Genomic DNA, 27,704 nt, shown 5'->3' with positions numbered 1-27,704 from the left:
CAGCACCATATCATGTGTCTGAGGTTAGTAAATAATTATAATGCAATGTAGCTGCTAAAAATATGGGACTGACGAGACTAAATACTAACTATGTGCAGTACAGTGCAGAGTGGGGTTATAAGTGGTTGTTGAATGTGATCTGTTCATGAAATGAGGATGGTGAGTTAAGCAGGATCAGCTACTTTATGAGGGGAGTTATCTGTCTCATTTTACAACCATGATGGTTCTTTGGGATGGGATATATAAAACACAGTGAATGAATAAATGAATGAATCTTTATATCATCATTGGTTTTACGCTCCACTTTTCTCTCTTTATGTACTAATCTATAAAATGTAAATTTGACACTACACAGCATCAGTAAATGTCACAGTCATCCATATGACACACTTTAACCACATATTGGAATTAAGGTAATGTGAAATCATCTCTACCAAGGCATTAAAAAGTAATTAATTTAAGAATCCTGTATCACTGAGGAAGGAACTTTATGTTTTCCCATTACATCACCACTCTGTACCATTTTTCTGCATAATTTTTAAAGTGATTACCAATATTACCAAATATCAAAAAAGCTCCTAGTACTCACGTGCTTATTCCCATTGCTGCAATGACAGGACTCCAACCACTAGTAAGAACAGACCTTGTGTACTTATTCCGATTTGCAAAGCAAACCCAGAATGGAGTAGTAAATGCAAAAAGTACAATAATGATAACTGGCATGTAAGATAGTTCATCTGAAAAAATAAGTTGTGCTAAATTAGTCAACAGCTGCTATGCAATTATTAAGTGATATTTTGAATAGATTTTTACAGCACAAGTTGTTAAATTACTTCCTTAGAATGTAAGTAAGATGATAGAAATAACTGAATTGCATTTACCAGTGACATCATAAAGCCAGGTTGCAATCCAAGATAAGAGAAATAGTGAAGTTATGTCACCAAGGCTTGCTGCTATAGGTGTTGCGATATTGTCTGGATTCACTTTCATGCGGTATGATGTGACAATTACAACAGCAGTAACCACACCTGGTCACATTAAAATTTGTCCATAAGTAAGTGTCATTGTATTAAAAATATCCAGCAAAGCAATATCAGTTAATGACGGTAAGGAAATGCAAAAAGTCTTAGATATAAATTAATCTACTGAAACACATGTTTAAACATGGAGGAATGCAAAATTATGTCCCTATTTGAGCAAAATGTCTCAACATTATCCAGTTACAGCATTAGTGGTAAAGTTCTTGAGCTCATCAATAAACAACATCTACATCTACAGGAATACTCAGCAAATCACATTTAGGTGCATATATATCTTTCCGTGCGAGCTCTGATTTCACTTATTTCATTATGATGATTATATCTCCCCAAGTAGGTCAGCATCAACAAAATATTTGTGAATTCAGAGGAGAAAATTGGTGATTTAAAGTTTGTGAGAAGGTTCAGTCACAATGAAAAACGCCTGTTTTAATGATGTCCACCCCAAATCCTGTACCATTTTAGTGACAGTCTCTCTCCTATTTCGTGATCATACAAAACATGCTGCCCTTCTTTGTACTTTCTCGATGTTCTCCAGCAGTCCTATTTGGCAAGGATTCCAGACCACACAACAGTACTCCAAAAAAGGATGAACAAGCGTAGTGCAGTCAGTCTCTTTCGTAGATCTGATTCATCTTCTAAGTGTCCTGCTACTAAAATGCAATGTTTGGTTAGCCTTTTCCACAATATTTTCTATGTGTTTCTTCCAAATTAAGTTGTTTGTAATTGTAATTCCTAGGTACTTAGCTGAATTTATGGCCTTTAGGTGTGACTGATTTATCATGTAATCAAAGTTTAACAGATTCCGTTTAGCTCTCATGTGGATGACCTCACACTTTTCATTATTTAGGGTCAAATTACCTTCAGTTATTTTATGGGAGAGCTATAAGGAAAGACACACATAATTTAGAGGCAATGAGGCATGCTGTGTGGGCAATTTTTTTTTCACAAACTATCCACTGACCAAACACCAATGTGCGATCTGTGTTCGAGAGATGATTGGTGTAAGTTCAACAACAGAAATGAGACGTAGTCACATAAACACTGATTACCAGAACCTCTTATGAATTCAATTAACCCCACATTCTGGTTTCTTGCAAACCCCGATTTATTGAGGAAGCGTCTTCATGGAAAGACACAAAATGCAAATGAAAGCCTCAGTAATTTAATTTGGATTAGATGCTCAAAAAGGATATTCTGTGGGCATGAAGTACTCAAAATAGGTGTCTATGATGCAGTTTTATGTTAAAATTATGGAAATAATGGTAGAATTGAAGTGCTGAAGAGAGTTGGTATAGATCCTGGTGTGTTTACAACAAGAGTATTTTACTCCAGTGATGAGAGCAGGGTCAAGAAAGCTAACAGATCAGTGTATTACCTGCAGATACAGGCCAGGCAGATTCAAAGAGAAGAGAAGAGAAACCTGGAGGATGAGGAGTATCAGTATGGAGGATTTTAAAATTGAGGTAAGTTTATTCCATGTAGATGTATGAGTAGAAAATCTTTGAACCTCATTTTCTCTGTTTTATATTTTTTATGTTATTAGAAGCCTTTTCTCAAAAAGTATATGCACTAATGTTATTTAGTTTTAGGAACTGTTTGCAATGTGTTGCTGAGTGCCTGGAACTAAATAATACGACATCCTGCAATTAAATTCTGATCTTTAGATGACTCTATGTAGAAAAAAAAGTTAATTTTGGATGTGCAAAATTAAAAACTCTGTTAATGATACAATTTGTACCATAAATCAATAACTGTTGTTCAGTTGTCTTATAAACTTCTCAAGACACTGCAATAAAATTTTCAGATGAATTGCATTATTAGAATTTGAGTTATGGCTTTTTATTAAAAAAAGGACAATAAAAAATTTAAAAATTCAAATTTCTGGCAAAATATTAATCTTGTATATTTTATTATATTTTTTTGTTAAAACACAGCTCATTTTATTTACACATGCAAAATTTTAGATTTATACATTAATAAATATGGCTGTAATGATTTTTTAAATAAATGTTTACATTTTCCGTTACATCCCTGCTGAAGTATGGAGCTATTGTATCAGCATACTCAGAAAGGAACCTAACTGGTATACAGTCTGGACCCAATGAATTGCTTTTGTTAGGTGATTTAAGCACAAATACTTAGAATAAGACAAAAAATATATGATATGAAACAACCTTGTGATATCAAGTGTAGGTTTGTAGGTAAGGTGCAGTGAAAGTGCAGGGTATCAGTGCAGGCATACTATAGTGACATATTCTAGGATTCTGTTTCACATCTGCAGTACATATAAAGCATGTCTGACCCCATACATCAAGGAAATTTAGAGATGCACTGCTAGGATCATTTCCTCATTGGTATACTTTACGTAAACATGAAAAAGCTATCCTCAGGATCCTTAAAAGGAAAGCTTTTGTAGAAATGCAATGTTTTTCTTGAAAAAGACTTATGAACATCCAAGACAGAATATGTTGCAATTCTGCTGCTCAGATTGTATATCTTGCTTAAGCATGATGAGTATAAGATGAACAAGATTAGGGAGCACCAGAGGCATATAGGTACTAAGTATTTCCATGTTTTATACAAGAATGGAATCAAGCAGTTTGAGGCAACATAATTAATTGAATGGTAAAGGAAAGTGATAAAGGTATGAAGTGTGTACTATTTTTTGTACTATTGTCTTTGTCCTCCCACCTTTTGTCTTACATCCACATGGTTGATGTTTTTGTATTGTCTCATGCAGTATGCTTGTGCAAATGATCAATAATAAATTGTGTTATTTAACTTTGGCTGTTATGAACTGTTTTTACTGTGGACAGTGGTCCCAAAAGTGGTGAGCAATGGAAAGCTATGGATCAGAAGAGGCACATCAAGTGTGAGTAACGCCAGATCCGTTATTGAACATTTTGAACAGACTTAATACTAATTGTAGTTCTCAGGTCCCTCTAACCAATGAACTTCCACCAGAACCTTTGAGCAATATGCAGCCCACAAACATTTAACTGTTTAGCTGCACCACATCTTCCATTCCATGTAACAAAGTCATAATTCCACCACATATGCGGCAATAGTCATGACTGTGGTTGAAAATTCTGGAACTTTTGTTTGCTGACCATAGCATATATGATCACAACTTACAATTTGTACTCTGCATTAGCCCCCACCCCCCTCCCCCTATGATACACAAGGAACCTTGTTATGGTGTGGTGGCTTGTGTGCCTCAGTGATAGAGATAGCCATACTATAAGTGCAATCACAATGGAGGGTTTTCTATTAAGAGACAACACAAATGTGAGATTCTTGAAAAATGACAGCAGGCTTTGCAGTTGTTATGGGAGCAACAGTCTGGTGATTGACTTATCTGGCCTTGTAACACAACCAATATGGCCTTGCTGCACCAGTACTATGAATGGCTGGAAGCAAGGTTAAAGTACTGCCGTTATTTTTCCCGAGGACATGCAGCTTTCCTGTGTGGTTAAATGATGAAGATATTCTGTTGGGTAAACTGTTCCAGAGGTAAAATAGTCCCCCATTCAGATCTCTGGGTGGGGACTACTTACAAGATGTTGTCATCAGGGAAATCATAACTGGTAACCCACGAGTCGGAGCATGGGATTTTAGATCTCTTAATTGAGCAGGTAGGTTAGAGAATTTAATAGGGGAAATGTAGAGGTTGAAGTTACATATGGTCAGATGGTGGGCTTCAGTGAAGTTTAGTGACAGGATGAACTGGACATTTGTTCAGGTGAGTATAGGACTATAAATACAAAATCAAATAGAAATAATGCACGAGTAGGTCTAATAATTAGTAAGAAAATAGGAATGTGGGTAAGCTACTATGAACAGCATAGCAAATGCATTGTCATAGCCAAGATTGACATGAAAAACACCAACCACATTAGTACAAATTTATAGAGCAACTATCTCTGTAGATGACAAAGAGATTGAAAAAAATGTATGATGAGGTAAAAAAAAAAAAAAAAAAAAAACATTCAGAGTGTTAAGTGAGAAGGAAAATTTAGCTAGGATGAGTGACTGAAATTCAGTAGTGGGGAAAGGAAGAGAAGGGAAGAAAAAATAGTAGGTGAATATGGACTGAGGAAAAGAAGTGAAATAGGAGGGTAGAATTTTGCTCAGAGCATATTTTAACCACCACTAACATATTGTTAAGAATTGTGAAAGAAGGTTATATATTTGAGAGAGGCCTGGAGACACTGAAAGGTTTCAGATTGATTATATAATGGTAAGACAGAGATTTTGGAACCAGATTTTAAACTTTAAGGAATTTACAGGGGCAGATGTGGACTCTGACCACAGTTTATTGGTTATGAGCTGTAGATTAAAATTCAAAAATTTGAGAATAGGTTGTAAATAAAGAGATGGATTCTGGAAAAGTTGAAAGAACCACAGATTTTTGAGAGTTTCATAGGGAGCATTAGGTAATGACTGACTGAAACAGAGGAAACAAATACATACATACATACATAGAAATGGGTAGTGTTGAGATACGTAATTGTGAAGGCAGCAGAGAGTTCAAATAGTTAAAAAGACTAGGCCTAATAGAGGTCTTCAGATATCACAGGAGATTTTGAATTTAACTGATGAATGGAGAATATAATTATGCAGCAGGTGAAAGGGAATACAAATGTCTAAAAAATGAGATTGACAGGGAATGCAAAATGGCTAAGCAGGAATGGCTAGCAGACAAACATAAGGATATAGAAGCATATGTAACTAAGGGAAAGATAGTGCCTACAGAAAATTAAATGGACATTTGGAGAAAAGAAATGTGGATGTATGAGTATCAAGGGTTCAGATGGAAAATCAGTATTAAGTAAAGAAGGGAATGCTGAAAGGCAAAAGGAGTATGTAGAAGGACTATACAAGGGAAATGTACTGGAAGGAAATGTTATAGAAAGAGAAGAGGACATAGATGAAGATGAGACAGGAATTCTGATACTGAGGGAAGAATTTGACGTAGCACTGAAAGACCTAAGAGGAAATGAGGCCCCTGGAGTAGGCAATCTGTCAGAACTACTGATATCTTCAGGAGATCCACCCATGACAAAACTATACCATCTTGCATGTAAGGTGTGTGAAACAGGCAAAATATCCTCTGGCCTCAAAAAGAATATAATAATTTCAATTCCAATGCAAGCCCAGATTCTGACAGGTGTGAATATTACTGGACTGTCATTTTAATAAGTAATGGTTGCAAAATACTAACATGAATTATTTACAGAAAATGGAAAAACTGATAGAAGCTGAACTCAGCGAAGATCAGTTTCGATTCTGGAGAAATGCAGGATCATGTGATGCAATATTGACCCTCAGATTTATCTTAGAAAATAGGTAAAGGAAAGATAAACCTACATTTATCATTTTTTTAGATTTGGAGGAAGCTTTTGACAATGTTGACTGGAATACACTCTTTGAAATTCAGAAGGTATCAGAGGTAAAATACAAGGGAGTAAAGGATTATATGCAACTTACGCAGAAACCAGAAAGCAGTTACATGAGACAAAGGTGCAGGAAAAGGAAGCAGTGGTTGAGAAAGAAATGAGACTGACTTGTTTCCTGTCCCTAATGTTAATGAATTTGCACGCTGGTCAAGCAGTACAGGAAAGCAAATAAAAATGTGGAGAACAAATTAGCATTCATAGAGAATACAAAAAACTTTTAGGTTTGCTGATGATATTGTAATTCTATTAGAGACAGCAAAAGGACTTGGAAGAGCAGTTGAATGGAATGGACAATATCTTGAAAGAAGGATATAAAATGAATATCATCAAAAACAAACAAGACCAATGAAATGTATGAGGAACGTTTAGAAAATAAAGAACTTTCTGCCATAACAAGATATGTCCACAGCTCATGGTCTAGTGGCTAGTGTTGCTGCCTCTGCATCACAGGGTCCCAGGTTCGATTCCTGGCCAGGTTGGGGATTTACTCTGCCTGGGGAATTGGTGTTTGTGTTGTCCTCATCATTTCATCATCATAATTTGTTACAGTGGCTAGATTGGACTGTGTAAAAATTATACCGTGTAAAAATTAGGATTTTGTATGGGCCCTGATGACCATCCAGTTGAGGACCCCACAAAACTGAACATCATCAGCATCATCATACCAAGATATTCTTGAATAGTAATGCAGAAACTGAGTACATGCATTTTGGTGCATAATCTTTCTAGTTTTAGACATAGCTGCCTTTGAAATTAAGGCAATTGTCATACCTTGGCACCAATTTGTGTATATCCTCTTCATACCATGTGGGTGCTGGGCCATTCAGCCAGGTCATGAGAGTATCCTTCAGGTCTTCAATAATTGCATAGGATTAACCAGAAAGTTGTTCTTTCAGTTTTGGAAATAGGGATAAGTCTGATGGTGCCAGGTCCATACTGGAGGGAGAATATTCGAAGATGTCCCACCACAGTTTCTCACACAACAAAGCTCGTAACCACCAGGCAGTGTGCAGATATGCTTTGTCTTGCAATGGAACAATTCCAAAGAAAAATTTGGCTCTTTGGCAGTTCTGAATAGCCCAATGAAGATGTTAAGGTGTAGCACAGTACATATCACTTTTGATTGTTGTGTTTTGGGACATGAAATCAATGAGTGGGATCCCTTCACTGCCCCAGATTGCAGAAGCCATCAGTTTTTGAGTTGATGCAGTTTGTTTGAACTTACAGTGCTTCTGTGGCAACTGAGGATGACACCACTCCATAGACTGTTGCTCCACTGTTGGGGGTGTTATGAGTAACCTGTGTTTCATCTCCTGTAAGAATTTGATCAATGAATGTGTTGCTGTCTCTTTCATAATGCTCCAAGAACACCAATGGGGCATGCATTCTGGCAGGTTTATGGTCATGCGTGAGCATGTGTGACACCCACTACACACATATTTTGTGCTGTGTGACACTTTCATGCACAACTGAATGAGACACTTTCTGACATTGTTCATGCCTGTCACTAACTATGAATCATTGATTCTCTTGAATGATAAAATCCATCTTTTTTTCAGTGCATCTCTGATCATCATGAACATCTGTTCTCCCATTTTTAAACATGATGCACCACTCTTGGACATTGACTTGCATTACATCTTCACCATAAATTGTAAAAAGTCCGTGGTGAATGTTACAGGGTATAATATTTTCTGCCTGTAGAAAATGAATAATACCTTGCACTTCACAGTCTGTGGGATTTGTAATCGGCAAAACCATGGTCACAGCTATTTCTGCACTTACCATATGACAACATCCAGCTTAAACCACATACAGCATGTGTCTGCATCATACTGGACACCAGGAACCAATGGGTAGCTGCCACAAGATAGGTACACAGACTGTACTTTACTTTCTGGATGGCTCTTGTAGTCAAATTAAATCACGCAATACTGAGGAAATTAGATTATGAAAAGAGACACTGAAAGTAGTACATGATTTTTGCTATTTTGGAAGTAAAATAACTGATGTTAGCTGAATTAGAGAAGATATAAAATGCAGACATGCAATGGTATGAAAAGCATTCCTGAAGAAGAAAAATTTGTTAACATTGAATATAGACTTAAGCTAGAAAGTCTGTTATGAAGGTATCTGTCTGGAGTGTAGACTTGTATGGAAGTGAGATTTGGATGATAAACAATTCAGACAACAAGAGAACAGAAGCTTTTGAAATATAGTGGTATAGAAGAATTCTCAGAAAAAAGAAATTGGTGGCATAACTTGAGCAAAAGAAAGGATCAGTTGATAGGGCACATTCTGTGAGGGTAAAAACTGCAGAAGCTGACCAAGAGATGAATACAGTAACTTCCAGAGGTGCAGTAGTTATTCAGAGATGAAGAGTCTCATACATGATAGAATAAGGTGGAGAGCTGCATCAAACCAGTCTTCAGGCTGAAGATCACAACAACAACAACAAAAACAACAAGGCACTCACCACTGATGCTTTGGATGCTTAGACTCACTTATTTTAGTCAGGCATGATTCAGGACACCACTGTGTACAAATGTAGAGACCTAGAGGAACATGAGCTTCATTGTGTTTGGAAATCAAGAGACCTACACATTCAACAAGTGTTAAACAGCGAGGTTATTAGTGATAAATCTGCTTCAGAGTTCTGGAGTGACTTTCAAACATCAGTTATGGGCTCTGAAATTTCAAATGCAACCTTATGACAAGCGTGTTTAAATTAATTAACTTTCACCATTAAAAGTTTTGTGATTTCAAATAGGATTACTCAGTTGCATGTGGCTGATCAAGTACACAAATTTTGTTAAATAACAATATGAATGTGGCCCCTCAAACAGGTAATGGTACCACTTCAATGGTCCCCATAGACTGTTATAGGAGTAGCAGCTCCCTCAGTTGATACTAATCTGCATTATCCAGCAAGACTTGAGTACTCATCAGCTGTGAACATGGACCATCAGCTATGGGAGGCACATGGTGATGTCAATAAGTAGTCATGGACCAGGTGTTGGTATCATTTATGTTTTGAGCCACAATTAAGGAAGTGTACATCTCATTGCAGTTACCCCAGCAACAACTGCAACTGTGTTTAGGTGTAACAGGCCACTCTGAAACAGTGCACATTGCCACCAAAATTCACAAAACAAGAGCATTCAACTTGTCAAAAGCCCCAGTGCTTCTGCAAGTAATCATTATTATTAATTAAGTCAGCCAAAGGATCTAGTTTCACAATCAGCATTATCAACATAAATATTCTTGAAACATCAGACAAAGCACCATTCTTGACAGTTTTGGTGAACCAACATCACTACTGACCAAGAACATCAATTTCAGTCATGTCTAGCAAACCTCTTTGGGTTTAAACACCACCGTACTACCATCTATCATCCAACCAGTAATGGAATGGTAGAATGACAGCATCATATTCTGAAATCTTTCCTGATGTGTCATGCCACTTCATGGTTTTCCACCCTGCCACTAGTGCTGTTGGGACTATTTGCAGCCATTAAACCTGACATTGGAGCTTTTGCAGCAGAAATAATCTATTGTGAACCCCTTCGACTCTCTTCAGAGTTTTTGTGTAACAACATCAGCACTGTCGCCTTTGCTTCTACTGCAGCAAATCAAGTTTTGCGTCTCCAGATTTCAACTGTCACTAGCATCCTGACACATGTACAAGGATGTCAGTGTACACAGAGATCTATGCATGTGTTCTCATGTCAGGTTAAAAATGGACACAGTTACGACAATTTTGTAAACACTGTAAATCGACCCTTACCTTATATTAGTGTCAGATGAAAACACTTTGAAGGTATTAATGAATGATAACAATGGTCTCCTTGGAATGAATTAAACCTGGCTACATGAGGAAGTTGCATCAGGACAATGTTCCTATTGTTGCTCAGCATCTATGTCACATGAAGTGGAAAGGATTAAGATTTTGTCATCAACCGAGCAGGATTTGGCACAATCAGACACTCTACCAGGGTCACTTGAATTATCTCCAACTCACGCCAGAGTTGTACACTACAAATACTACTTTATACATGACACTTCACTTTACTTTGGGTCGTGGGGGGTGGTGTGGCAACACAAAAATTAATCACATCTTAAAGACACTCACTGAAGGAATAAAGTGTGTATTACCTTTTTTACAACCATATTTGTCTTCCTGCCTCTTGTCTTACTTCCATGTGGTTGATTTCTTGTGTTTTATGTTGTCTTATGTTATATACTTGTGCAAGAAAGCAACAATAAATTTTGATATTCCACCATTAGCCGTTAGATACTGTTCTTATTGAGGATAGTGTTTCGACAAACTAATGGCTAGTTTTGTTACTGTACAACATGTGCCCAGTCCTCATTCATGAGAAATTTTTATTATTAGAGGCCACCTTTTGGTTCATCACCTTTCCACTAGAGCTACAACTGACTGTTCATGGTGAAGTAGGGGACATCATCATCAACAAAGGCGTGCTGCCAATTACATCATGCTGCAGGATCATCTGACTTGTGACAGTGAGGCCTCTTGGGACATGGCTATAAAGCACCTCTCTCCTGTTCCCAGCTGCCACCAGAGTAGACATTAAATGGCTTTGTCTTCATTATATTTGCATTCACCATCTCCTCTGAGATGGGTTTTGGACTGGTGGAGCTACCATCTCTCACACCCTGGCAAGCCTGACCATGTAATCCACATGAACAAATAAAACTGATACAGTTTCTTTTTCTGAACATGAGTACTGTATATCAATTACAACACCACACCAATTTCAAGTTCTGACTACATTCCTTAGTAGGTGTACAAACTGGCCTCAGAATGGGGATGCTGAATGCAACCTGTTTTTGGCTTTGAAGTGCCACATAGAAATTACTAATCCATGAGCAGACGCATAAAACCATTATGTGGAGCCACGTGGTTCTGTGCTGTGATGCAGCAGATGAGTGCAAACAGTGTGGACTGTCAGCAGCCATCTACCCAGCACAACCATCACTGATGCTGCAACTGTGCAACTTTTCCACAGCCTTCGTCACCTTTGCTCAATGAGACTTTACAGGCACAATGACCTGCAGCCAGCCTGACACCTGGTACCACTGCCATGTCACTACACAATGCAGCTCCACCTTCTTTGATCAGCAAATGTAAGTCATGAGCTTCCCTTTTTGTGAAAAGATGCTACCAGATCTAATGCCTCAAGAGATGTACTGAGAGTTGTTGCTCAAGACTTTTGTTTGTTTTGATGTGTGTAGTGTAAGGGGATGCCCCACTACCAGGTCACATGAACAGCTGGAGATGGATTCAGAATTGCAAACTAGGATGGAGCATCTTTGGGTAGAGAATGAAAACCTTCCCAGGCACCTTAATGAGGCATTGTGATGCCACAAAACAGCACTGTGCATGCAGCTAGCCTCACTTCCCCATTTCTGTGGTTGCCACAGGCTGCTCCACCCTGGACTATAATTAATGTCACAGGGGGTTTTCTGGTTCCCATCTTCTTGGGTAAATGCAAAAATGTCCACATTTCCAAACAAAATTTAATGACACTTGGTAGAATGTCCACATGTGTTTACAAAGTGTTGGTAGGCCCACAGGCCTAGCCAACCTGAAGCTGCAAGGAGAGGATCATACTTACATAAATTCTGTGGAAGGACCAACAAATACCAAGGAATTTGGCATCCTTGCAAAAAGACTAGTGGACTGATTATTGAGAAAAGCACAAGGTTCACTACTATAGAGACAAACTTTCTACCCCATGACAAAATTACAGAGAGGATTTACAATATTTTTCTGATTGAATAAGAGCTGTGCACTGGTGAAAAGTGATGAAAGGAACAATGTATTACACAGTAAAGCAAAATCTCATCGTGTGGATGTACTTGCCTGTGGGATTGACCCACACATAAGTGCTAAGGTAAAGTGTGTTTCACCAAACGCACTAAGGGAAACCATACAACTCATGTTTCTATGTGAGAAAGCCTGGCTACTTGTCCAATCTTCCACCAGGGTAGATCCCACTAGATGCAGATTCATTGATGAGGTGCATCACACTCATTCTAAATGCGCAGTTCATAAGGCTCCTGAGTGCTTGGCACCATCATGTGATTACTGTAGAAAGACAGAGAGCAAATTGTCCTTTTTTATGGCATTGCTCAGGTAACCATACAGGAAACAGAGGTGATTGAAATAATGCAGATGTGGGAAACACAAATGGGAGCATTTCTGCCTCTGCTCCTCACTCCTCTCCTACAAAATGAATCCAGTAAGAGAGATAGGGCTCACTCAAGTGACAAATGTAACTTATTGAGTTAAAATCAACAGTAGACAGTCTACCATTATCAGTGATACAGGTGCAGAAACAAGTACTTTGTTAGATAAAACTACTAGTGGCCAAGAACTAAAACTGCTGCATTGTCATCTGAGTGTACTGGGATAAAAAGATAATTTACCCAATTGTTCCACAGTATGTGGAGCTGGAAACAGATGGAAAGAAACGTCAGTTCACATTTGAAGTAGTGTGGAAACATGACCATGATTTCCATGCCACCTTATGCAATAAATTCCAGCACCATTTTGAAGATGCAGTTAACTTCAAAACACAAGTCCAAATTGGGGAATTGTTCACCATTTTGGCATTGTCTCCACCATAAGCATTTGAGGGAATCCAGAACAGATTGCCACATTCCTACAACCCTATAAAACACATAACACTGAAGGTAAACAAAGCAAAGAAACTATTATGCAGTACAGAGGAAATCATTTGGATGGGGGTATAGAAGGATTTTTTTGAGAGGGGACATTTCCTTAGTTGATCCATTAACAAAATATGAAGTTTTAGATGGTAAGCAGATGTACATGAAGTGCACTTTATCTCAAATGAGTGCATCAGATGAGGGTACATTTTTGCCAGTAAACACAGATAATTTTGGAAATAGCAATGTTAAAATTCTCTGAGGTATAATACCTGCCAAAGTGCACAAAACAAAAACTGATGAGACAACAGCATTCCAAGAAAATGATCAACCTGAGAGAACAGTTAACATAAATTCCATTTCCATTATTTCATCTATAGAGGTAGAAATTGTAAAAAATTTTGTACACATGTGTAAGGCAGATCAGGATGTATTAGACCCAATTCTAGCCAAATTTGCAACTTTGTTTGAAGAAAAGAAACAACTTCCAGCAGCCTCCTTACATTCTGTGAAATTCCTATGGGTGAAGCGAGGGTTATAGCCGAGACACAGTGCCTTACCACCTGCAGCCTGTGGTAAGGAAAAAAATCAGATTTACTAGAAGCAGGAGTAATTAAACCTCCTTGTAGTCCTTGGGCTTCACCATAGTGACAGTTTCCAAGAAAACTAGTAATGGAGAAAAGACTTACTGTATTGAATAGACATGAGAGTTGCCAATAAGGTCATGAAACATAATACCTATCCTGTTCAAAAGATCAATTATGTCAAGGGCCATCTTGCCAAAAACAAAATACTTCATCCCCTTAGATATGCAATCCACCTAACATCAAATTTATTTACCTATGAAAGACCAGGAAAAGACAGCTTTTGTTGTGCTATCTGGGCATTACAAATACCAAAAATGACCTTTGACCTCAAAAATCCTTTTGCCACATTTAAACAATTCACTGATTTATTTTTTGGGTTTTAAAATTGGCCATGTGTCTACTAGTATGCTTGGATGACATAACTGTCATTTCAAGTACAATGAGAGAGCATGCAGTACAACTTAGAAACATGCTAAATGCATTAATGATGCTAATCTACATTTGAAATTAGGGAAGTGCTGTTACATGCACTCACAAGTGCACTATATAGTCCATATTATTTTGACAGATGATGCTACACTTTCAGTGTCAAGAAATGTTTAAAAACTGCAGTAATTTCCCAGGTTAACAAACTAATATTGTCATTTTGTGGAGAACTATGCAGCAACCACAAAACATCTAACAAAATTGCCGAATAAGGAAACTCCTTTTGTCTAGACATCAGACTGTGAGAGTGCCATGTTAAAACTAAATGAAATCCTTACAAGTTTATGTGTGTTGGCTTGTCTGGGTTTCGCACTACCTTTTATCTTGTTGTGTGGTGCTAACAATGATACTGTCAGCTGCATTTTGAGTCAAATACAAAATGCCAAAGAAAAACCAATAGGGGATGAATCACATCAACTGGATGAAGCTGAGCAAAACTACACCACCACAGATGATGTGTTTTCATTGATCAAACAACAGTTGCAGAATCAGCATCATCCAGATGAGGCTGGTAGACAATAAAAGAAACTTGTCTTAACATAATGCCCATACTTGATAATGAGCCTTGCCCAAATGATCTCACATGCAGCTTCAGTATCAATCTCAGGGAGTTTGAGTTTCTTGTCTACTGTGATAAATGCACTACCTCCATATCCAATTCTTTGGGTACACACTTAGATTTAAAAAAAATTGGTCTCCTGTTAGATATAAGTTTTAGGCAGATTTATGCATGTAATATGAAGTAGTGAAGTTGACTTATTTTTTGGGATCCTCAAACTCAGTAAGGTGATACAAAGCTATAAGTTGAATGCTACCTCATGGCTTGAATTGCTGGAACTGTCTTTCATTCAGTGAAACTATAGCTCCACATCCTGTTAATGACATATTGAGTTCTATTTACATTTATAAATAATGCATCTGGTTTCTTTTAGGAAATATTTCTATACAACTTCCATCTGAAACAGTGCATTCTGCAGACACTGCTCAGCCATACTTCTGACTCTGAAAATCTGTTCTGTTTGTGTATCTTCTAGAATTCTGTACCTTTTTTCTGTTGTGACATCAATAGATTGGCAGGACTTGACTTGTTTAATCTGTTCCTTTATAGTTTCAATCATTCTCCTGTACTCTTTAATTTCTCCATGAAAGCTATTTACACTCATGTTCAGCAAAAGCACAACTCCTTGAATGGCTAGAGATAGGATGTTCATATTCACAGAACATGTATATTAATATGTTCTGCAGAAATGATTGTCATTTGAACAATATCAGCCCTCAGATTCAGGTCAAGATCAATATCATGGGGCAACACTACCTGCTGGTAAAATGTGCCTGTGGCTCTCGTTGTCACTATGAATTGAAGGTAATGGATCACTGTGACTTGAGCAGATGTGCAGGACACCTCACAGATATATCCACAAACTGTACCATCAAATCAATGAGTTTTAAAGAGAGTGCATTATTGACATGAGAGGGACAAAGTGTTTGGGCAGTGCAACGGGTGTGTGCAGAATGGTTCACAGAAGGCCATAGAACACAAAGAGGTGAGATCCCCCAGACTGCCCGCCAAGAAGGACAACACCTCATTTGAATGGCAGTGCAGGAGAGATCTGCATTCTCCTTGCCTCTGTGGCAACAGTGTAACACATCATTTACTATCAGGGGTGACAATTCGTCAATGTTTATTACGGGACAGGTTACATGCATGTCATCCATTTCTCTACCTGCCTTTGATAAATGTGCAGAAGCATGCTAGATGGTAATGGTTTATGGAACGATGTTACTGGGGACAGGAATGGCATCAGATAGTGTTTTTTTGATGAATCTAGATTTTGTCTGTTTGAAAATGATGGCCACATTTTGGTTCACTGCAAACTGGGAGAGCTGCATCACAGTGCCTGCCAATCATACAAGACATACAGTGCCAACTCAAGGCCTTATGACATCAGGTGCTTTTGAGCATAACCACAAATTGCTGTTGATGTGTGTCCAGGGCACTGTGACCAGTGTGGCCTATTTGAGTGACATCCTGCGATCCACAGCCATACGCTTTCTGTGGACACCATTTTTCAGCAAGACGATACACGACCATTTGTTGCTGCACAAACATGTGCTTTCTTGGTGTTACAGAATGTCAGCATTTTGCTCTGTCCCAACAGATCACTAGACTCGTTGCCAATTGAAAATGTGTGGGATATGGTAAAACGAAGGGTGTAGTACTGTGACCCTACGCCAACCACCACAGGTGGACTTTGGAATCAGGTGAATGCAGCTTGGATGGTTATACCGCGGGATGCCATTCACACCTTATATGGATAGATGCCATTGCACATGGAACAAATTATCAGGGCCAGTGTGGACCCAGTGCCTACTAGGCAATAGCACACATGCTGAACGCAGGTGACTGGAATGATAGTGATTTCTGCAAAACATACCAATGTACATGTGCTGTGCATATGAACATCCTATGTCCAGCCAGTCTAGGTGTCTGTTTTTACTGAAGATGAGTGGCAGTCTATTGTTTTATCCGACAAGTCATCCAATAAATTTTGGAAAAAAAATGGTTTTGTTTCTGAAATTGCCACTTCAAATCACTTACTTTCCTGGGGTGATTTCTTGCAGCCTATGGTAATACTTTTATATCAACCCCATGATTTTTTTCAGCTGTGACAGACATCCTTTTCCAGTTCCTCTGCTTCATTTTCTATTCCTCTGTATGTTTTTTTCCACACCTCTTCCTTTTTCTGCTACAATGCCCTCACTGCTCCCATTCTACTGTACTAGAACTTTTACATCATGTTGGCTTTGAGCTCAGAGCAGTACTAAACATTAGACAAAGTCTTCAGAATTCCAAAACTTTTGAATGGAAACTAGTATGTGCAATATAGTTGATGTTGTCGGTGGTAGCCAGTCTTTCCGGCAATTGGAAACTGTTTTTGACTATTTTCTTGTTGTAGATACCCTACATTATAGATTATAGTGTTTATGCTGTGACTTCACTACATCAACATCCTTAGTGACGGAGTCACAACTCAATTCTGCAGGAATGTGAAACTGGCCAACTACTGTCCTGCTAAGTTAGGTGGGCAGTTTTCAATTTTTATTCTGATGATTATGTAAAGTGCATCTCGTAAATCTTGTAAACAGCCATCTGATGATGAACTTGTCAGTTTGAAACTGGTTACAGCTCTATTTACTTAAATGAATAGCAGTATTAATAGTGGTTGGCTGGTTGCTATTTCTTCTTTGTAAGAATCAACCTACATTAATTGTACACAGCCATGGTCTCACCATGTAAGTTTTAGACAAAATAGCATGTATTAAAATTCCCATGCTTCACTATTGTAGCAAACCACTGCAGGAGCCAAAAAATGGCACAGCCCATTCTTAAAGCATAGCATGTATTAAAATTCCCATGCTTCACTATTGTAGCAAACCACTGCAGGAGCCAAAAAATGGCACAGCCCATTCTTAAAGTATAGTTTCCTTGACCTGACACAGCGGTAACAATCCCACTGATGCCAAAATATTTAACCACATGAGAAACTTCACCTTATCAGTGGGCTGCACCATTTGGTATGGCTCCTGCAGCAACATACTACAGTACTGTGGCATGGGAATTTCAGAGTGTGCTGGGACTGGAGACATGTATCTGCAGACAAACCAAAATATTAATCATGTAACCTAACTTTTACAAGGTGATAAGTCCAGCTTTTTGACTACCCTTTATAAATTAGCTCAAAAGTAAACATGTAGCTCCTGTAATACACACATCAAAAAAAGTTTTGCATCACCTCGGTTCTGAGAGTTCTGTAACCTATACAGAAACTTGGAATAGAGATCAACACAAATATCATTTCGGCCCTTTTTATTTCTCATGAAAACTACACGTTGCATGTTGTACCACCATACAGTGAGACCTTCAGAGGTGGTGCTCTAGATTGCTGTACACACCGGTACCTCCAATACCCAGTAACACATCCTCTTGCACTGGTGCATGCCTGTAATCACTGTGGCATACTCTCCACAAGTTCATCAAGGCACTGTTGGTCCAGATTGTCCCACTCCTCAATGGCGATTCGGCATAGATCTCTCACAGTGGTTGGTGGGTCACGTCATCCTTAAACAGCCCTTTTCAATCTATTCCCGGCATGTTCAATAGGGTTCATGTCTGTAGAATATGCTGGCCACTCTAGTCAAGCGATGTCATTATTCTGAAGGAAGTCATTCACAAGATGTGCACGATGGGAGCATGAATTGTCATCCATGAAGATGAATGCCTCGGCAATATGCTGCTGATATGGTTGCACTGTTGGTCAGAGGATGGCATTCACATATCATACAGCCATTACAGCGCCTTCCATGTCCACCAGTGGCATACGTCAGCTCCACATAATGGCACCCCAAAACAGCTGGGGACCTCTACCTTGCTGCACTCACTGGACAGTGTGTCTAAGGCGTTCAGCCTGACTGGGTTCCCTCCAAGCACATCTCTGCCGATTGTCTGGTTGAAAGCATATGCAACACTCATCGGTGAAGAGAACGTGATGCCAATCATGAGCGGTCCATTCGGCATGTTGTTGTGCCCATGTGTACCGCGCTGCATGGTATTGTGGTTGCAAAGATGGACCTTGCCATGGACGTCGGGAGTGAAGTTGCACATCATGCAGTCTATTGCGCACAGTTTGAGTCATAACACGATGTCCTGTGGTGGCACAAAAAGCATTATTCAAAATGATGGCATTGCAGTCAGGGTTCCTCTGAACCATAGTCAGTAGGCAGCGGTCATCCACAGCAGTAGTAGCACTTGGGTGGTGTTTGCAAGGTATGTCATCAAAAGTTCCTGTCTCTCTGTATCTCCTCCATGTCCAAAAAACATTGCTTTGGTTCACTCCAAGATGCCTGGACATTTCCCTTGTTGAGAGCTCTTCCTGGAACAAAGTAACAATGCACATGTGCTTGAACAGAGTATTGACCATCTAGGCATGGGTGAACTACAGAAAACATGAGCCGTGCACCTCCTTCCTGATGGAATGACAGGAAATGGTCAGCTGTTGGAAACCCTCCATCTAATAGGTGCTGCTCATGCATGGTTGTTTATATCTTTGGGCATGTTTAGTGACATCTCTGAACAGTCAAGGTGACTGTGTTTGTGATATGATATCCACAGTCAGCGACTATCTTCAGGAGTTTTGGGAACCAGGGTGATGAAAACTTTTTTTGATTTGTGTATATTGGTATCGTTATGTAGATAACATCATATGCCCTCTAGATGAAACACCCAGTAACATCCAACAACTCCATTGTGAAATGAACGAAGTCCACCCAAAAGTAAAAGTCACCATAGAAACAGAAAACGACAAAATGTTAAATTTCCTTGACCTCACAATAGACAGACACAACAACCAACACCAATTCTCCATATTCAGAAAAGTAACCACTACCAGCACAGGCATTCACAAACATTCTAATCGTCCAATTATACAAAAATTTGCAGGTTTTCAATATATGCTACACAGTCTGAGAAAAACTCCACTCACTGAAAACAACTATAAGAATGAGTTACAGACAGTCAAATAGCCGTAGAGAATGGATATGACACAAACACTATAGATAAACTGAACCACAAAATTAAAACAAAATTAAAAAAGGCACCCAACACACAAAAACAAAGGCCTTCTCACCAACTTGCAAACACACATATGAGCACACATGAATAAGGAACACCCATACCAACAAGGAGTCCACTCTCACCTACAACAACAAAGCAGCCCAAGAATAGGCAACATACTCAAAAAATGAGGGCTAAAAATAGCCTACAGGACAGACAACTCAACACAGAGGAAGCTAAGGACAACCAACACAAGCACAGAGAAAAACGACACATATGGTATTTACCTACTAACATGTCAGGGCTGCAAATCAGTTTACATAGGACGGACAATGAGAAATTTTAATACCAGATACAAAGAACACAGAAGAGCATTTAAGAGTAACAGCTGTCATTCTACATTTGCTGAACACCTCATGGATAAGAAACATAGCCCAACAGACATCAATACTGATTTGAAAATTCTAAATGCAGCAACAGCCCCCCACGAACATTAATAATTGAAGAAAATTATCAAATACAAAAAGCCATAGTTGAAGGAAATCAAGTAATAAATGAATACACAGCCCTCTGCAATGTAACTCTGTTCTCTACCCTCAAAGAATAACTAAATAACATCAACCTATAGAACCCCTCCCCCCCCCCCCCCCGCCACCTCCCCCAGCGCACACACACATACATACATACACACACATAAATTATATATATATATATATATATATATATATATATATATATATATATATATATATATATATATATATATATATATATATGTGTGTGTGTGTGTGTGCGATTGTATACCTGTCCTTTTTTCCCCCTAAGGTAAGTCTTTCCGCTCCCGGGATTGGAATGACTCCTTACCCTCTCCCTTAAAACCCACATCCTTTCGTCTTTCCCTCTCCTTCCCTCTTTCCTGATGAGGCAACAGTTTGTTGCGAAAGCTTGAATTTTGTGTGTATATTTGTGTTTGTTTGTGTGTCTATCGACCTGCCAGCGCTTTTGTTTGGTAAGTCTCATCATCTTTCTTTTTATATATATATATATATATATATATATATATATATATATATATATGTGTGTGTGTGTGTGTGTGTGTGTGTATAATGATAAATCCTCAAACCTTCTCTCTCTCTTTCTTTCACACACACACAGCCATAATAGTTTAGAAAAAATAATTTTTGCATAAATATTTTGCCTACATAAAGATTAAAATGGCTGCAGTAGACAAACATAATACAGCAGGAAAACCACAACATTTGGTAAGAAGGTATGAATACATAATTTTATGTGCTCTTCAAAAATCTGTAATTACAATTTAAAAATTAATATTTACATGTATATAAACAGTATAGTACATTAACAGCCATAAAATAAAAAACACACTGATGATGCTGCAACTGCAGTGAAACATGTCTGGGACAGAAAACGAATGTGTGTTTTGCTAAAGGCGGACCCCACCCAAAAACATATGTATTGTTAAAGCAAACACAGACAAAAGGGCTTCAACCCCAAGATGATTACAAAGGGAATGTTTCCCAAGTACAAAAAACAGGGACACCACGTGCATAAGTTGATTTATTTACTTTGAAATGCCTTGCATCTAGACAGTTTTGTGGTTTTTTTGTTGTTGTAGGTTATCCTTCAGTTTACTGCATTTTTTTGTTCTGCTTCAGCCTAACTTAGCCTTTATCTTCAAGTCTTACATTTGTAAACTGATTTTAAAAGAAATGGGACTATCTTATTCTGCAATTTGTAGGTGCAGAATGAAATGCTCCAACAAGTTTTCTGAAGAGGACCAAATTGACATTCATAGCAGAGGTGGAAGCTTTGCAGCCAAAGATGAACAAGACTTATTTTATCAATCATTAACAAAAGCCCATCCAGTGAAAAAAAATCTGTTGTATTTAATAATATTATGAAAATAAACAGTTTTTTTAATTTCCCAACAGTTTACTTCTCGTGACTAGAGCCCGTTCAAAAATAACTGTTCACATATTCTCCTACTCTACACTCTCTTAGCTCAACCTTTGTCACCCGTGCCACATTTCCAGGGAATATAACATGAAACAGTGTACTGGTAAGTGGCTGTATCAGTACTGGACAGTCATCAATGCCAAGTTTCACTGCTGATGTTCTTCCTCTTGTTCTTTAAAAAATGAAATATTCAGGAGTTTTCAATTATTCCTAGATTAATGCAGCTAGCATGACACAGCCTACATATAAAACTGTCAATACCTTACAGTGTACATAACAGTATTTGGCAAGCTTCTGAACGAGTAACCAACATCTCATTTGAATTATTCCCAGTTGCATAAGAGAAGAAAAAGAAAAAAATCGCTAATAGAATTTCACATAGCCTCACCATGCATCTGATGCTGTTATTGATGCATGCAACTGGCCTGACATTCTGTGTAAACTGAAAACAATAGCTAGTTACATCTGGCTGCAGTGCATATATTTTGAGCAACTATTAAAATAACAGAAACACTTGTCAAATTCAAGACTTCATTTTGAACACCTCATTGGAGCCTTATTGACAAATATATGCACCTTCTGTATTAAGAATCATGAAGCAGCTTATCCAGTATATGAGGCATGTTCACAAAGTGAGTGTATTAGTTTTCATATTTTTAATAGAAAAAGTTTATCTGAAAAAAAAATACAGGATATTGTTGATACACTTGTTGACTATTTTTCCACATAATCACCATCCCATTCAGTGTATCTGGTGAGACTTGGCACAAGCTACTTTGTGACCTCCTGGAAGAATCTTCCCACCAGCTCCTTGCACCATTTAAGAACATCTTTCTGCACCTGCTTGTTGGTTGAGAATTTAATGACATTCATATGTCCTTCAGGGAGGTGAACATTTGATAATATGAGATGCAAGGACAGGGTAATATGGTGGGTGGTTCAAAACACCCAAACCAAATGAGTGCAAGAGTGCCTTGGTGACTAAGGCTGTGTCAGGACAGGTTTTGTTGGCGGCAAGCACACTCCTATTACCAGTAATGACCTTTTGTTCTGAATACTCCTTTTGAATTTTTTAGGGTCACACAATATTGTTGTATGTTGATGGTCTATCTCTGTGGCAGAAATCTGACCAAAATGATTCATTTTCTGTCCCAAAATGGTGAGAATTTTTTTGCCTGAAATTGTAGTTTTGAATTTTTTGGCAGATGGGGAATTGGAGTGACACCATTATGATGACAGTTTTTTCATCTTAGGTGTGTAATGAGCCATCCATGATTCATCTCCAGTCACAACATAGCTCAGAATATCCTCACTTCCCAATTCACGTGACTCAAAAAACTCACAGGCACTACCGACCTGATTTTTCCTGTGCTGCTCAGTCAGCTGTTTTTGGACCTATCTTGCACACAGTTTTCAGCACCCCAGCGAAAAGAGATTTGGAGAGTTGTGGAAACATGGCAGAAATTTCATCCCCTGTCAATTGCTGGTGTTAACCAACCGTTTCCCGAATTTTTTGCACCAACTCATCAGACAAATGGAAGATCTCCACTCCTCTGTTCATCCTGACCATTTGTTCTGGCTTCACTAAACTCCCTACAGCACTTAGACACAATTGTTCTGTTCATAACACATTTGCTGTAAGCCATTTTGATTCCTGAACAATTGTGGCAAATGTTATTCCTTCTGTGAGTAGGAAGCAGATCATATCATGTGGTCCTATGATGCTCACTCTAGCAAGGGGATCCTCATTTACCACTCAATGTTGTCAATCTTCAAAAAACAACATGTCACAGCCCGTTATGGTCACAGTCCACTTACTTTCTGAACATGTTCGATATTATAGGAGAATTGCAATTAAAGAAGAAGTCTGAATGATAGTCATATTGGAAACACTTCCATTGGTAATGGGATACGTTGCAGAAAAATAATGGGGTTAAACAGGGATAGAGACCGTAATCTTTGCAATTTGAGTGCAATATCCACTGAGCGATCAGGGGCCCTAGCAAATAGCTGATAACAGTATAATTTACATGTGACAGTTCTAAGATCCTCAAACTGGTCAATATTTTCATTTTTAGAACAGAAATATAACACAGTTGATGAATGAATCATAAAAATATATAATGAGTAAAAAAACAATGTTTGAAATTTTTTGTGTAGTTATTGATGAGAACTTAAATGACACTAGTCAGAACAACTGGACCATTCTTCTATTCTTGTATATCTGTGGGATAATACAGTGTATTGATCAAGCAATCTGGTGCCATGCTTAAGGCATTGGACTTGAGGAGTAGGACACAAGGGCCACATACAGTAAGACCTCAGGGGTTTCTCTTAATTACACAACATGAAAACTGATAAGATTCTTTTTAAAAGGACACAGCCAATTTTCTTCTCTCTCAGTGTCCCATCTGAGCTTGGGCTTCATATCTACTGACCATGTTGTTCAAAAAAATGGCTCTGAGAACTATGGGACTCAACTGCTGAGGTCATAAGTCCCCTAGAACTTAGAACTACTTAAACCTAACTAACCTAAGGACATCACACACATCCATGCCTGAGGCAGGATTCGAACCTGCGACCGTAGCGGTCGCGCGGTTCCAGAACCATGTTGTTGATGAGGCATTAAACCTTAATATTCTACTACTTATTTGGAACATGGTGAAGTACATCCTGAACATATTACTGCAGGAAGTGGAAACAGTATAAGGGGATCTGCTGGAAATGACAACTCGACATATGATTATGACTGATATGCTAACTTTAATCCCATAGCAAAAATTAATTTTTTCTTCTCTATCCTATTAGTTGTCTCAATGCTTACCTAAATTTTATTATTCACTCCTATAGTTGGGTGTGAATAAGAGAGTAATTGACTGCTAGTTGTTGCTGAACAACTACCATAACTGCAAAAAATTAAAGAACACAGTTGGTTGTACCTTCTGTTCTGTTCAGTGTTGTCATCACTCTCTGCTAAGGCCCCAGTCACTGCAATCATCTGTGAAAACTGTTAGTGGCCAGTAAATATAACTGTTGTGTGACCTCTCAGGCTTTGCTGATGAATCTGTGGCAAATATACTTCTCAAGAATGTTGCCTGCTAACACTGTTCAAATCTCACAAAATTTTATTGAAAAAAATGTTCAACATCACCTACTGAAACGTTGTGGGCCTTACCCAGTGTCATCCAGCACCAAACTCTTGAAGTGTAGTTGCATAACTATTGTGATTTCTTTTTTTATGTATTTTGTTCATCTGCATGCTATTTTTCGTTTTATGCAACAGACTGTCTAATGTCAAACAAAATGGGTGCTAAACTAGAAGTTTAGCAACCTATTAAAGTGGAGAGATATGAGTTTGTGAACTCAGCATCTGAGTAGTTTGAAAAAGTGAAAATAAAGATGTTTGTTGTGGAAACGAATGCTGGAGAACCATTATCTCCTCATACACAACATAATCCAATAAGGTTCTGTATGTTTTCATTGTGGTCTTCTGTTAAAGGATGGTTTGATCTCTCTCTCCATGCTAGTCTATCCTGTGCAGGCCTCTTCAGTGCTGTATAAGTACTACAACTTACACCCATTTGAACCTCCATATTATAGACAAACCTTAGTTGTCTGCCATGATTTGTACCATTCACTCTTCCCTCCATAATCAAACCAAAGACTCCTTGATGCCTCAGGATGTGTCCTATTCAATTAGCCTTTCTTTCACTCAAATAAGGTCACAAATTTATTTGTCTCCAGTTTGATTCAGTACCTTATCATTAGTTATTTTAATCTACCCACCTAAACTACAATATTTTTCTGTAGCACCATATTTCAAAAGCTTCTGTTCTCATCTAATTTCAACAGATAATTTCCATATTTCAATTCTGTACAAGACTACATACCAGACAAATAACTTCATAAAAGATTTCCTGCCATTTAACTTTATATTCAATGTTAACAAATGCTCATTTGCAGAAATACCTTTTTCGCCATTGCCAGACAGCAGTCATAAATTATTTCGTTACCCAAATAGCAAAACTCATATGCTACATTTAGTATCTCATTTCCCAACACATTTCCCAAATCATCATCTGATTTAATTCAACTACAATCCATTACCACTGCTTTACTTTTATGATGTTTATCTTATGGCTACTTTTTCAAAACACTATCCATTCTATTCAGCATCTCTTCCAAGTCTTTGCCATCTCTGACAATGCAATCAGCAAACCTCAAAGTTTTTATCTCTTCTCTCTGAACTTCAATTCACTTTCCCTATTTTTCTTGGCTTCCTTTATTGCTTATTCATTGTAAAGATTGAATAACTCCTGTGATAAGCAGCAACACTTTCTTATTCCCGTCTCAACTACTACTTCCATTTCATATTCTCCAACTCTTATAACTCTTATAACTACTTTTGAAGCTGTAGATAACCTTTTACTTCCTGTGTTATAGCCCTGCTACCTTCATAATTTCAAAGAGTATAGTCCAATCGATGTTGTCAAAAGCTTTCTCTAAATCTAGAGATGCTATAAAAGTAGGTTTGCCATTCTTCAATCTGTTTTTAAGCAAAGTCATAGGATCATATTTTCTCACCTGTTCTTAAATTTCTCCAGAACCCTAAACTCAGTTTCTACTCATTTCTTCACTCTTCTGTAAATAGGGAATTTAATTTCAGAGTTTTGCAAACATGACATATTAAACTGATAGTTTGGAAATTTTGACATTTGTCAGCATCTGCTTTTGTTCAAACAGGAATTGTTACATTCTTTTTCAATTCAATAAAATTTTTCTGGGTTTGTGCCTGCATTGTCAATATATATACAACTACTGATATTTCGGTCCCTGTTGCAAGTGACCTTATTCTCGGTGTTTTTGTTTACTGCTGAATGAGAAAACTTTGTTTCCTATATATCTGCAGACATGGCTGTTATCAAATTCTGATAGGCTGTTTAGGATGAATTAGAAGCCTTTATTGGTGTTTTTATTATTTATTTTCATTGGGGGAAACCAGTTGTTATGTTTGATGCTTGCATTACTGCTAGTGATTGATGGAAATTGGCAAATGGAAAACCAGGTGGCAGCTGTGACGTGAGCTATCACCCCATAGTGCCGTTATTACTGGCAGCCAAGACACCAGAAGTTGGTATCTGTCTTCTCTGTTCATGTTAGCTGGTTGCTTGGCTATTTCTATTGCCTCTCTAATCTTCCTCCTGAAAGTAAGAGGCTGTTTCACCAGTACGTAAGCTTCACCAAAATCAATATGTTTGCCATACTCATGTTAGTGTTCTGCCACTGCTGACTTGGTGTGCTGCCTTAGTCGGATATATCTTTTGTGTTCAGATATCCGTGTGCTGATTGGTTGCCCTGTCTCGCCTATATACACTAATCCAAATTTGCACTTGATTTTGTAAGCTCCAGCAGCATGTAGTTTGTCAACTGTATCGTTTGATGTGTGAAGAACATCTTTTATTCTGTTGATGTTTCAGAAAATTGGCTTAATGCCTGCCCAGTGAAGAATTTGGCTCACTCATTCAGTGGTGCCATGTGTCAATGGGAACTATCACACTGTGAGCCTTATAAGAGCTGCTGCTTCAGCTTGTCTTAGTCAGAAGGAGGTAAGCCATGGTTGTACTCAAAGTTTCACTGACCACAACTTGTTACTCCACACTTCCAGCCACTGAATCTCCAACCAGTCCATGATCTTCCTGGTCACCTATGTGGTAACAACCCACAGAGAGACTGGACAGTGAGCAGCAGTGGAAGGGAGCAAGTCTCCTTCACAGATAAATCAGCAAGTTAATTTTCTTGGATACCTATGTGCTCAGGAACCCTTTTCCTGCCTAGTCTTCTAGCA

The 27,704-nt window shown here is 38.2% G+C and overlaps 1 protein-coding gene across 1 annotated transcript in view; it reads right to left on the bottom strand.

Annotated features, from left to right (window-relative positions):
- LOC126248451 (solute carrier family 41 member 1-like) overlaps positions 1 to 27,704 on the bottom strand; it is a 330,662-nt gene that overhangs the window by 34,161 nt on the left and 268,797 nt on the right. The window contains exons 5-6 of the mRNA XM_049949442.1: positions 882 to 1,028; positions 590 to 737 (exon numbers count right to left, since the gene is read on the bottom strand). Coding sequence (XP_049805399.1) covers positions 590 to 737; positions 882 to 1,028 — 295 coding nt within the window. The remainder of the gene's footprint in view (positions 1 to 589; positions 738 to 881; positions 1,029 to 27,704) is intronic.

This window comes from Schistocerca nitens, chromosome 3 (genome assembly GCF_023898315.1).
Source record: "Schistocerca nitens isolate TAMUIC-IGC-003100 chromosome 3, iqSchNite1.1, whole genome shotgun sequence".
Classification (NCBI taxonomy): Eukaryota; Metazoa; Arthropoda; class Insecta; order Orthoptera; family Acrididae; genus Schistocerca; species Schistocerca nitens.
The sequence above is the reverse complement of the archived record's forward strand: the minus strand, read 5'-3'. Positions and strand labels throughout refer to the sequence as shown.